At 46.9% G+C, this 13,523-nt stretch overlaps 1 protein-coding gene across 4 annotated transcripts in view; it reads left to right on the top strand.

Annotated features, from left to right (window-relative positions):
• The window catches only part of ARHGAP26 (Rho GTPase activating protein 26), a 392,826-nt gene that overhangs the window by 303,982 nt on the left and 75,321 nt on the right, over positions 1-13,523 (top strand). For all 4 annotated transcript variants that reach the window (XM_041000639.1, XM_041000725.1, XM_041000551.1 and 1 more), the window contains exon 19: positions 3,903-4,041. In XM_041000639.1, the coding sequence (XP_040856573.1) occupies positions 3,903-4,041 (139 nt within the window). The remainder of the gene's footprint in view (positions 1-3,902; positions 4,042-13,523) is intronic.

Raw genomic sequence — 13,523 nt, 5'->3', positions numbered from 1 at the left:
GATATCAGCACTTTCAAGTGCAGGATTAGCCAATTGAAGCATCTTACTTCAATTTGAACTTGTAACAGAGGGAAACCCTGGGCCTGGTTCAAAGTTGGTCAGTCATTTTGCATGTGTTCAGTTTCATTGTTAAATGAATGCTGAGAGTTTGAGGGAATGGTATTCCAGGCTCCTTAGTCAATGCCTGTGTCTTCTGCTGTTACTTGGTATTGTTTATGAAGGTGTCGCTCACACCTTGGAAAAGCATGCATCATCTTAATTATGATAGTCCCACTCCTGGCAGCTTACAACTGCAGTGTGCTCACTTGCATGTTGTTGCACTTAATTCTGAGGAAAGCTATACAGTGCTGGCTCACAGTGAGTCCCGAAGATCTGACCTTTAGGGGAAAACTCAACTTTGGAATGTTAGTACTTACCCATGTCTCCTCCTGGAGCTGATTCTGTTGCATTCAAATAACCATTTAGAATAAGCAACCAAATAATAGAATGAAATTCTCCCTCCCAAGTTGCCCTCTCTTCTTGCTGTGCTGCATGTAAATGCTGTTCTGGAAGCCTCTCATCCATCCATCCAAACCTGTGATTCTTGCTCATGGCTTAGTTGTTTCGTCCCCACCGTACACTAGTCTTGGGAAGAGTGAAACTCATTCGTCTGTTGACGGGTGAAATTCAAATGTAAAATAAGGGCTAGGCATTCAGCCTTACAGATAAGATGCTCGAATTCCCCATCTTGGAGTCCTTGGGTTGGATTCTCAGTTCTGGTTTCTGATTCCAGGTACCTCTCATGCAAACCCTGTGAGGCAGCAGTGAGGACTCAAATGATGGGCTTCTTGACAGCCACATAGAAGACCTGTACCACAGTGTTCTCTCCTGGCTTCCACGGCAGCCCAGCCTTGGCCCTTGTGTGCTTTTAGAAAGTGAAACAGTCAATGGGAACTCTCTCTTCTGTGTTTCTACCTCTTAAATAAGATTTTTAGAAGTCTCTGAATGTCAGTGATACTAGTGCACAGTTGGATTGTCACTCTGGGCGCAGCCATGGCTTAACGTTGTTTGCAGAGGACTGTAAAGGGAAAAGAATGCCTCTTGGAAGTGGCAGTCCTTGAGCTCAGCGACCCGTACCCTTTCTGCTTCCTGTTGTGGAGACTCAAAAGGAGCCAGGTGACTGTATAGACCTGGTAAACTTAGCAGGGCTTCTACTGCTCCCAAAGGCAGGAGTCCCTCTGTGGCTTTTGTTCTAAGTCTCCTTCTCTTTCTTCCGCTTCACCCCTGGTGAACTCAGCTATGCATAGATTCCATTTATCTAGCTGCAAATTTTCAACCTCCCAGGGAAAATATGATAATGCTGCTTTCAGACAGCTGTGTTTGAGGGCAAGACTGACTTCACCAGCTGGCTGGCATCTCCACAGCCTGAGGACCTGCCAGCCCATGGATAGCAGCTGTTTCGGCTGCCATTCTTTCCATTCTCAGGACTTTGCTTCCTGTGCTTGTGAGTGTGCATCTAAATGCACACTCAAAAGAGAGAATGCCATGAGACATTCTAAGGTGTGCTGGGGCCACCCGTAGTGAAAGGGTCATGTTGACAGCCATCAACCTCTTATTGCTGACTGTTGGAGAAGATCCAAAGGGAGCTAATTTGATCATATTACAATAGATTTTTTTCAAAAAAATTAATTTATTTTTATTTGAAAGACAGATTTACAGAGAAGGAGCTACAGAGAAAGGTCTTCCATCTACTAGTTCATTCTAAGTGACCACAATGGCCAGAGCTGAGCCAATCTGAAGCCAGGAGCTTCTTCCATGTCTCCTATGTTTGTTCAGGGTTCCAAGGCTTTGGGTCATCCTCTACTGCTTTTCCAGGCCACAGGCAGGAAGCTGCATGGAAAGTGGGGCAAGCAGGACACGGACTGGTACTCACATGATATCCCAGCACATGCAAAGTAAGGATTTAACCATTAGGCTATCTCACCAGTCCCAGGAGATTTTTTTTATTATTATTATTGGAAAGCCAGATATACAGAGAGGAGGACAGACAGAGAGGAAGATCCTCTGTCCACTGATTCACTCCACAAGCAGCTGCAACGGCCAGAGCTGAGCCAATCCAAAACCAGAAATCTCTTCTGAGTCTCCCACGCAGGTTCAGGTCCCAAGGCTTTGGACTGTCCTCGACCGCCTTTCCAGGCCACAAGCAGGGAGCTGGATGGGAAGCAGGGCCGTAGGATACAAACCGGCACTCATATGGGATTCTAGTGCATGCAAGGCAAGGACTTTATCCGCTTGGCTACCATGCCAGGCCCCTAGGAGATGTTTAGTAAAGGGGCAAATGCTAATGTTTGTTGAAATGTGTCAGGTAAAAGAACCACAAAAAGAATATTATCTCAACTTGAAAAAGTATGTTTTAATATTTCATTTTTATTTGTTTCATTTTATTTGAATGACAGAGAGTAGAGACAACTGTCTCCACTTGCCTGGTTCATTCTTTAAATGCCCACAGCAGCCAAGACTGGACCAGTCAGAAACCAGGGGCCCAGAACTCAGTCTGGGTCTCCTAGGAACCCAGCTACTTGACTCCTTGCTGCCTCCAAGAGTACACATCAGCAGGAAGCTGGAATCAGAGCAGAGCCAGGACTTCCGCTAAGGCATGCGGATGGGGAGGTATATGTCTTGAGAGGCATCTTAACGCCTGTGCCAAATGCCCACCACTGCTCTAACACTGAATTCATCGAAAGCCTTTAACCCAGCACCTGTTGGGGCAAGCCCTCAGCAAACCACAGCTCCTGTAAGGCAAATTGCCTAACCATAGGAAGCATATTTGCCTTATTCACTGTTACACTCTCAGAGCCCAGTACAAAGTAGATGCTCAAAAGCATGGTGTTGATTGAATGAATATTATTCTTAAAGCCTTATGCTACCATCAGCAACAATAACTGTGGCAAGTTAACTTCTCTGTGCCTCGGGTTTTCATTATAGCATGCTGAGGACATGAACTGTTGTGTAGGTTTGCTAAGAACTGAGAGAGCTAAATGTTGAGCACAGGGTGCATTCAGTAAGTGCTGGTTGCTGTGACCATGGTTAGCTCCGTGCAGGTACCATGTGTTAAAATGACAGTTCTGCTGTGCCTTTAACTGCTGAGGCAAAAATGAACAGAGCTGTCATAAATTTCATGTGTCATTTTCTTCTCATTTTTTAAAACCAGGGACTTAATAATAATTGAAGTCCCTAAGACAAAGCTCATGAAGAAATTTCTTTACTCTCGTGGTTGTCTGTCCTATCTATATGTTACTGTCATTCAGGGCTTGAAAAAAAAAAAAGATGTTCTTCCCTCAACTCTTTCTAAGCAAGAAGAAAGCTTAGCATCACCAATAACACAGAGCTGTGATGCTTAAGAACAAAGCTGCATCTGAGGATACTTGAGGGTTGAGAAACTGAGTCCTGCTCCTTGGTCCTTTGTGCAATGTGACTTAAATATGTGTTTTGAAGTGTAGGCAAGTGGGCAGGCAGTTAACAATCAGGACATAGAAGCAGAGAAAAAAGATGAAGGGACTTTTGGTTTATTCGTTCTGAGCAGTGACACTTTCAGTGCCACTGATAGCAACTTAGGCTGAGCTCCGGGCCGCCTTCCATTCCTCCTGGAAAGAGCAACAGCGAGAGGAGCGGAAATGAGATCAGAAGGGGTGAGAGGCGGCCGTGAGTAGTGGCTGTGCTCCACGAGGGCCTCCAGTGGGTTCTCTCATGCTGCTGTCTGGGAGCGAATGTTTAAAATGAAGTCCTGGGTAGGTGACAGTGGTCTTTTCTGATCGTTCCTCACTGAGTCCGGGAGTCCAGCAACCTTGCTGCCTCAGGTTCTAGTCCGTGCTTTCTTCCCTGCTCGCACAAGTGTGTAATGTCTTGTGAACCTCTGTTGGCAGATCTTCAACACCGTGCCAGATGTGCCACTCAGCAGTACCCAACTGCACCTGTCCCGGAAGAAGAGCAGCGACTCGAAGCCTCCGTCCTGCAGCGAGAGGCCCCTGACTCTCTTCCACACCGTGCAAACACCAGAGAAACGTAAGTCCCTGGGCTTCAGGGCCCAACGTCATGTGCAGGGACATCCCTCAGTCTGTCCTGCTGGCCTCGTGTGTCCCTCAGTGTGTTGGGATTGTGCCCTCCCAGCCACCATGTAGCACAGGATGCAGAGGTGTCATGGGTGGAAGGCAACGCTCCCACCAAGCCCTCTCTGCAACCCTCCAGAGTGTACACAGTCATGCTGCCTCCTCCCACCCACCTGGCCCAGGCATCGCTTCTTTGGCTCCTCTTTTGCTAGCATCTCCCAGAAGGCCAGTTTCTTACCTTCTTAGTTGCTAATTCGGTGCCTCTCAGTGTGACTAACCTCAGTGAATGTACCTCAGTGAGGCTGGAGTCTGGCTGTGCCCACCCTTTTGTGTCACCCTCATATACTACCTCTCATGGGGCCTGGTAGAGTTGAGACTTTAAAAAATTGCTTGGAATCAGGCTGAAATAATGTGGCATAGCAGGTAATGCTGCTGTTGCTGCCAGTATCCCTCTTGGACACCAGTTTGAATTTCAGCTGCTCTGCTGATACTCCAGCTCCCTGCTAATGGCCAATATAAGTTGCCAGGAATGTTCATAGGCCCTGCAATGCCCCATGGTGAAAACCCAGAAAAAGTGTCTGGCTCCTGCCTTCAGCCTGACCCTCCCTTGTCTGGTAGCTATTTGGGGAGTGAAATGGCAGATTGGAGATTCTCCCTTGCTCACTTGCTCTCTTGCTCTCCCGCTCTTTCTGGTTCTTCGGCTCTCTCTCTCTGAAATAAGTAAATAAATCAGAAAATTACTTGGAGTCAGCTCATTAGGGAATAATCCTCCTTTCTTGTTCCTAAAAGCATGATGTCATCAGCACGGTTGTGTGACATCTTTCTTCTGCCTTGGCCATGAATAGATGCTGAATGCTAAAGTACAGAGCCTTGTTCCAGCTGTTGTCCTCCAGTACCACTGGCAGTGAGAGGAGAGGGGCTTTTCGTGCCAATCCTGCTGGAGTTCCAGCCTTTTACCTCCCCTGGTCTCAGCTTGCTCCTCAGTAAAATAGGGATCCTAGCGCTCACCTCATGGGGGAGTTGTGAAGACAGACCACAGTTATGAGTTTCAACATCAGGCCTGGCACTGGGCAAAGTCCAGTACTTGAGGGTAGCTGTTCCCATTAATAGTTACTGTTTAATCGTGTGTAGTTTGCAAGTCTGGGGCATTCACACAGCTGGCATTCGCAGAATGCCTGCCAAACTTTGGCCATATAAAGACTGGATGTGTCTTCCAGGAGCTCTGAATACAGTAAGAAGCAGATATACACTCAGTAAGGGGCAGTTCAATGTAACAGTTGAAAGCACACCAGCTCCCACGTTCCCTGGATGTGTATCCTGTCCCCTGTGTGTGTGACTTAGAAAGTTCTCTCGGGCCTCAGCCTTCCCTTTAGGGTGAAGGAGTAATGGTGTCTAGTGCACAGGGCTGTTGTGAGGAATAAAACACTGTCCCCATGGCAGGTAATGCTGCTTAGGCTGCCTGAATCCCACATCACAGTGCTCCTCGCTAATGTGCCTGGGAACTACAGGTGACAGCTCAAGTAGCTGTGTCCCTGCCACTCACATCGGAAACCCAGATGGGTCTCCCTGCTCCTGGCTTTGGTTCGGCTCACCCCTGGCTGGTAGTATCCGTGTGGACAGTAAGCCAACAGATGGAAGATCTTTTGCTTACTCTCTCTTCCTGTCTATCTTTGTTGCTCTTTCAGGTAAATAAATGCATGCCCTTACAGCAAACAGCATTTCATCGGATGTGGGGTGCACAGGGAGAGCTCAGTAAGTGCTAGGGGCGGTGCTGGAGGTGTCCTCCTCATCAGCCCCTGCCGTCCTGTGTCTGTCACAGAGCAGGCCAGTGTCTCCCCTCAAGGGGGGTTGCTGAAAATCAGCTCCGGCATGTTCTTTGTCATAAAGGTTTTCTGTCCCCTTGTGTTCCAGCATTTAGACCTTCTTTCTCATGATTCATGAGACACTGTGTTTAAAGGTTTCATGGCATTCAATAATATGCTTGTCCCTCAGTGTATTTAGATATTCCAGATATTTTGCTTTTCTTAAGCAGTTATTATCATCACGGCAACTCAAGATCATTGTTTTGAGACAGTTGCGTTTTTTTTTAATTTTTTTTTTTATTGGAAAGTCAGATTTACAGAGAAAAAGATCTTCCATCCACTGGTTCACTTCCCAAGTAGCCACAATGTCTGGAGCTGAGCCGATCTGAAACCAGAAGTCAGGAGCTTCCTCCATGTCTCCCACGTGGGTGCAGGGTGCCAAGGCTTTGGGCCATCCCCTACTGTTTTTCCAGACCACAAGCAGGTATGTGAAAGGGAAGTAGAGCAGCTAGGATACGAACTGGCACCCATATGGGATCCTGGTGCATGTAAGGCGAAGACTTTAGCCGCTAGGCTACTACATTGGACCCTTCGAACACATTTCTATGGAGCCAGTGTCGTGGCACAGTGGATTAAGTCACCACCTCTGTTGCCAACATCTCATATAGATGCCAGTTTGAGTCCTAGCTGCTGCACTTCCTGTGAAGCAAGCTGTTTAATGTACCTGGAAGACTGCAGAAGGCGGCCTAAGTGTGTGGCTCTCCACTACTCACCCAGGAGACCGAGAGGGGATTCCACAAAGATCTCTCTGTCTCTTTGCCCTCCCTCTGTGACTCTACCTTTTAAATAAAATAAATCTTTAAGAAAAGAAAAAGATTAAATTCGTGGAAGATATTTAAGGCTCTTACATCAGACTGGGATGGGCTTCCTTTCAGCAGTAGCCTGTGTTCCTTATAAATATCTGCTAGGGTCATTCCTACAATGCAGGCACTCAACCTGGTGCCCCCCAAGGACACCAGAAACATTTGGACCACGACTAGCCTTAGTGTGTGTGCCCAGTACATGAGGCATCAGGCAGCTGAGCAGTGAGCTGCTCAGGTTTCCAGGAGAGCCTCAGGCACCTAACACTTTCTACTAAGCCAGTGCAGATGGGGACAAGTCAGGCAAGCCTGTAATTTCCTTCTAGGCTTACCTAGTGCTTGGTTTGTGGTGAGCCTGGGGCAGAAGCAGCTTGGGGACAGGTCTCAAGGTCCCCTGGGGAGCGTGTAAGAAAGAAGATGTAGGTGAGGTGAAAAGCAGATCTTTGCCTGAGATGTAATTTTGTCATGTAAGGCAGCAGCATTGGAAGTACTTGTGAAAGCAGACCTGCCCAGGCTGCAGAACACACGGCAGGGTTCCTGTCTGCAGGTGTTTGGCCAAGGTCTTGAGCCAGCAGCAGATCAACAGTAGCAGCATTGCTTGTTTGCTGGGGAACTCTAAACAGGACAGAAATCTCCACCTGATCCTTGGATGGTGGGGGGTGTATAACTTCCCCCATTCCCTGGCACAGGGAATTTAATGGCACAGTTGTATATGTGTTGTATGTATGTACGTGTATATGTTTTTGAAACTCAAGAAGTTCAAGCAAAACGTAGTTTGTTTAGAGGCAAAAAATGTTTAAAGTCTGTGCATAATGTTTTGCATAATGCTCATTTTCTGTGAACTTTCCCAAGACCCCTCTATACTTAGTTTTCAAGATTGCTTTTGTAACAAAACACTTACTTTTAAAGTTTATTTATTTATTTGAGAGACAGCCAGAGAGCTCCCATACTCTGGTTCCCTAACCAAATGCCTACAGCAGCTGTGCTGGGCCTATCTTGCACGTGAGTGGCAGAGAGCCCAATTACTTAAGCCATCACTGCTGCCTTGCAAGGGTCTACATTGGCAGCGAAGTGGAGCCAGGAGTGAGAGAAAGGTTGTAAAACCCCAGTACTCCAATGTGGGACATACCTACACCCCCAGTTTTTGATTCCATTTTCCTATCAGCTTTTTGAGATGCCTTGTAAATGTATTTATATGAATGTTTAATTGAATTGGAGAGAGTCTATCTTTACTATTTATATCACTATGAACACTCAGTGTTAATCTGTTAATTTCATGCTGTGGACTTTGGGTTGATTATGATACCTTCCAATGTGACTTTACCTTTCCTGCCACATAACAAATACCCTGTTATGGGGTGTGTGCTCTGTGGGCTAATACACACACACGCACACGCGCAAGCACATACCTCCACCCTCACAGCAACCCTCAGGTGTGTTTCAGAGCTTCGGTTATTTTTACATCTGTGTACCTAATCTCTTTCTTGTCTGTTTTATGCTCCTTTTTTTTTTTTTAACTCACAAAAACACTCTGCATTCCACTGCCCAGCTCTCTCTCCAGTGCCAACCTGCAGATTCCAGAGTAGCTCCTTTGGGTGTGAGCCCTTCAAAGCTCCCAGCTGTTTGTTGTCAGTAAATGTTTTTCCCTACCTTGCAGGATGCCTGCTGTGTTCAGATGCTGGAACCTGTTCTCTCCTTTCAAAGCTCCATCTGCCAGTGGTCTTGGCATCAGATTGTTGTCTGCCTCCCTATTTCCAGAGGTGTCACTTCGCGAGTTCTATTGGCTCTTTCTTTGTGTACCTGTTCCTTCAGGCTCATGGAAGTATCTGGTGTAGAAGATGATGCATGTCTTATTTTCCAAAACGAGTTTTCCTCCTGTCCAGGTGGACCATTCTTTTGCCCAGGTGCTTGCACAAAGCTCTTCTATTTTAATCTGTAGGCATCAATGGGATCTTTTCTGGGAGTCTCTTCCTTTTCCCACAAGGTGCCTCATCTTCAGGATGGCAGTAGGCCCTTCCCAGGATGAGGTCCTGGATGGTATCTTCTGGTCTTGCCTCTTCACTCCAGGCCATGTCTACTGCCAGCAGGGCTGGGAATGAAATGAGATGAGCCTCTGAGGCATCACCCAGTGGAGAAGCACAAAGGGAACAACGGGGAAATGCAGGGTTTGAAACGTCACAAGAAGATGCAGATTGTCAGGAAACCAGTGAGTGCTTTAGAGAAGGGGGGTTAATATTGTTACTGTCAGTCAGTCAGAGACTCTCCGTTGAATGGGGAATTCTGAGACAGACATGGCAAGGACGGAGGGGCCCAGTGTGGCTGAGTGTTAATAGGGGGAGCGTGAGAGCCAGACCTTTTTGTAAGCAGCAGTGGGTAACTCTATCCCTAAAGCTGAGGAGAGACCCATGGAAAGATAGTTTCAAAAATTGGACATGGAAGACGTTTTCCCTCATAGTGTTTTGTTTGTATTTAATATAAGTGTGAGTGCATGACATAGCAACCTGCTTCTCAGACTGGGCATTCTTGTTTGATCCTCAGCATTCCAAACGAAGGGTTCGGTCTGCCTCCATTGCCTCCTTGCTACTCCCAGTCTGTGTTCTGTGTTCCCACTTTGGTTGTTGAGGTAGTTGCAGAAATGTGGTTCTCTGAGACTTGGCTATTGTGGCATGGTCTGCAAGCTTTACCTTGTTGAGAAAGAATATGTCTCCAGTTCCAGTTAAGAACCTGGACTGTGGAATTGCCTTCAACTCGGACATGCCTGTGAAGAGCTGGAGGGCTGCTGTGGGACATTGAGTGGCTGCCTTTGATCCAGAACCAAAACTAGAATTTGAACCTCATTCAATAACAGCCATAAAAATAAAAAATAATTATAGTCCAACAAATGTGCCAAGTAGCCTGCTAAGCCCATTATCCTATACTTATAGCTGATAATCATTCCATGAGATAGAATCTCACATTTTATGGATCAGTAAACTGAAACTGGAGAGATTAAGCTGTCACACAACTAGTAAATGGCAGAGGAGCCATTTGTCCCCATGTGGCCTCCCTTGCTGTGCCATGCCAGCTCCAAACGATGCCTCTGTTGTTACTGAGCCCCAGTAGTAAGCTTGTGGTAGACTGCATCCCACAGGCAGTCAAAGCCATGAGTTCCAGTTTTCAGGGCTGCCATGGGAGCAGTTGCACCATACTGAATGGTTCCTGAACACGCAGCCTGGCAGGAAGTAGCTGCCACTCCACATCCAGGCTCAGCTCTGCTGAGAGCATTGTGCATGTACCAGTGGCTTTTATATGGTGGGTCAAGACACTCCCATCTGCAGTCACCTCTAACCAGATGGACAAGATCTTTCAACCATGCTGCCAGATGAATGGCTGTGAAGGAAGTCAGTGCCTTCATTTCCCTGTGTCCACACACACAGATACATCATGCAGCAGAGACCAGACCTGTGCGTCTAGGTGAATGGTGCTAACCCACGAACGGGAGTAGGTAGAGCCAGGAACTCTAGAGCAAATCAGTGCCAAGGTATTGCATCTGCTGAGTCTCTCCACTTGGTCTCAGAGCAGCTTCTCTAATTTTTTTTCATCCTGAGTATTTACGTATATCACAATGTGAAGATGAGTTTCTTGTTCTCAGACAGGCATGTGCTTTTGCTTACATGGAACTTGTTAAATACACAAGCCTGGTCTCCTCCCCACCACATTCTGAGTCCAGAGGGCTTGGCTAGAGCTCAGGCACTGGGTTTTTAAAAGCAGCTTCGTGATGCTAATATTAACTCAAGCTGGAGACCCACAGGCTGAGCAAGGTGGGACAGTCAGTGTTCTGTTATTACCAGGGCATCTCTCAGGCTGATGGGGTGTGGAGCCACTGCTTGGCTTGGCACTTGAATATAAGACCCCCTTGTTAGAAAGAGTTGTCCTAGTGCTGCCGCTCACCTGCTCTAGAACCTGAAGTGTGTTGCTTTCCTTTTTTGAGCCTCCGTCTTCTCATCTATAGAACTGATCGCTGAGAAAGCTACCTTGGAGGGGAATGGCCATGATTAAGTGAGGTAGTGCATGGAAAGTACTTGACACTGAGCCTGGAACATGGCAAGCACCTAATAAATATTAACTCCTGTATGACGATCATCATGGGGCTATGGCCTGACCTTAAGTTTGCAAAGGAATCACCCTCATTTGGAGCCTCGGCCTCAAAAGAGAGACCACTGTGAGGGAGCTGCAGGTTGCCCTGCTGCAGGATGCGCAGACCCATCGCAGCCTGGGTATGAGATGCAGCATTGGTGTGATGGGTTCTTGGACTTGGTTTCACAGAAATCAAGTTAACTAGCTGCTGGGATTATAGCGCTGATTAATTCTTTTAGTCCTGTTAATACACCCTGGATCTTTTCCCAGATTGGCCCTGTTAGAACTTGCAAATTCAGCCTATGTACTTCCCTTATGTATCTTTCTTGTAGAAAAAGAGTGGGGCATTGGGGCCTGGCATGGCCTAGTGGCTAAGGTCCCCGCCTTGAATGCGCCAGGATCCCATATGGTTGCCAGTTCTAATCCCGGCAGCTCCACTTCCTCTCTTATCTCTCCTCCTCTCTGTATATCTGACTTTGTAATAAAAATAAAATAAATCGTAAAAAAAAAAAAGAAAAGAAAAAGAGTGGGGCAGTATGCACTCCAGTGGCTTACATCACACCCTCTCTGGGTGCTTGGTGCTGGGCCTGACGTGTGTTGCTTCTCCCATTGCTTCTGTAGATCCCGGGTGCCCTGGACACACCTGTTTGCTTTGGCAGCTGCCCTGCTTATCCACACGGGATTCCTATTGTCACACAGGCTGCCGAAGGTATAATGTAGCTCTTGGCTTAATTATGCATGGTTTCTGTGTGTGACTGAAAACTGCACAGTTGATGGGGCCATTAAAAAAAAGCCACTGTGGGAACCTCATGGCAGGAAGGTTCTAGAGAGATCATTACATGACAAAAAGTGTATCCATGCCTATTAGCCCTGGCATTTTCGCTAAGTGGAGGTGGCACATAATGTGAGATCAGGTCTGAGGTGAGCCTGCTTTTGTTAGAGAAAAGTCCAAGCGTTTATCGTATGTCTATTTCTCTGTGTATTACTAACAAATGGATGTTTACATGCCAAAGTGAATATAGTAGGCTCAAGGGGCATATTTCTCTGTATTTATTTGTGTATTTTTCTGTACTTTCTCAATGGGAGAGGAATACATATTTATGAAGTCTTGAGTTATTTTTAAGTTATTAAAAACAAAACTCCCTACATATCCATTCTGTTTACCATCTCGAGCCTGTTTTACAAGGGCCATGTGATCAGGCCTGCCTTCTGATGAGCAGTAAAGAAAATGCTGTTTGGGGATTCCCACAGAAACCAGGCAGTCCTCAGTTAAGGGGACAGCAACTCCACTCTACAGCCTGTTCCCAGGCAGGATGCAGGCCTGTGGCCTGAGTAGTGAAGCATCCGTTTAATGCTGCTCCATCAGCTCCTGGTCAGCGTGCATTGTAAAAACTCCCCCTCCCTTTGTGAAACCGCACTGTTTCTGAGCCAGCCTCCTTGTTGTGCCTCAAGTCTCATTCCTGAGACTCGCACCAATCCTAGGCCAGCCACATTATCCTGTGAAATCCCGTTTTATTAATGTTCTTCCCCACGCCCCTAGGAAAGGGGTTATTCTGAGCGTTGCGGGGAAGTCATCAGTGGGGCGGTCCACACCAGCAGGAAACGAGAGGCAGTTTTGCTGACAGCCCTGCTGGAGTGTCAGTGCCGCGTATTCTCAGCCCAGCAACAGACTGGCTCAGTTGTTTCTTAACTTACTGTTTGGTCCATCATGGGCTTTTGAATATTATTTTTTTAAATATTTTATACAAACTGTTTTCATATGCCCAAACATTCCCCAACTGCTTTTTAGGGTTATTTTTATCATGGGATGTGAGACTAGATCAGCATAAAATCAGACACTTGGGGCTGCAGGCTGGCGTGGCATGCTGCTGTTATCAGGAGCGAACACGGCAAGGAGGGGAGGGAGAGAGCAGGGAGATTGCTTCAGAAAGCTCGAACCAAGTGTCTTGCGGTCTTGGGTGTTTCCCAGAGATGGTAAACTCAGAAATTGCTGTGCACACATGATTTTTTTTTATTGCAAAATTCATTAAGCTGCCATGCTATTATCCTATCTTGTCAGGATGATACATTGCAGACCTCATTGCAAAATTTTTAACAAGCCAGAGAGAGCACACCTCTCTCCCAACTGCAGCCGCAAAGAACCTCTGGGTGTTTCACTTGCACCTTCGTTTTTTCGTATAAAGCTCAGGCTTTGGAAAAGGTCTATCTGTCTGGTCACTCCCTGCCATGATGCTTTGATAGTGCACAGAGGGCTTGGCGGTGTGAGACATCCTGAGTTGCTGTGGAAGAACAGCGATGTCTGCCATTTTGCCATCTCTAGTCTTGGGCATCAAGAAACATCTCCCCACCCCACCCATCACCACCACCTCCTAGTGAGACAGGAGAGCTGAGTCGTCAGTTGCCCCTCCAGTTGTACGTATTCGGTGGGCCAGACATGTTCAGGCCTGCCAAGATGTGTGAATTTGGCTTGGCTCTGTATATGCTTTCCTGGTCTTGCCTCCCGGGCCCGTGATAAACAGAATTCCCGCCTCCTCTTTGTGATGGGGTTGCCATTAGAGTGAGTCGGAGTCACTCAGTAAATATGGAAAATGAAGTAGCTTAGCTCCCAGATTTCCATGGCAACCTCCAGAACAAGTACAATATCACCAAAATTATTCTGG

The sequence above is a fragment of the Ochotona curzoniae genome, unplaced genomic scaffold, assembly GCF_017591425.1.
Source record: "Ochotona curzoniae isolate NIBS_2020 unplaced genomic scaffold, NIBS_Ocur_1.0 contig_1, whole genome shotgun sequence".
NCBI classification, from domain to species: domain Eukaryota; kingdom Metazoa; phylum Chordata; class Mammalia; order Lagomorpha; family Ochotonidae; genus Ochotona; species Ochotona curzoniae.
The sequence above is the reverse complement of the archived record's forward strand: the minus strand, read 5'-3'. Positions and strand labels throughout refer to the sequence as shown.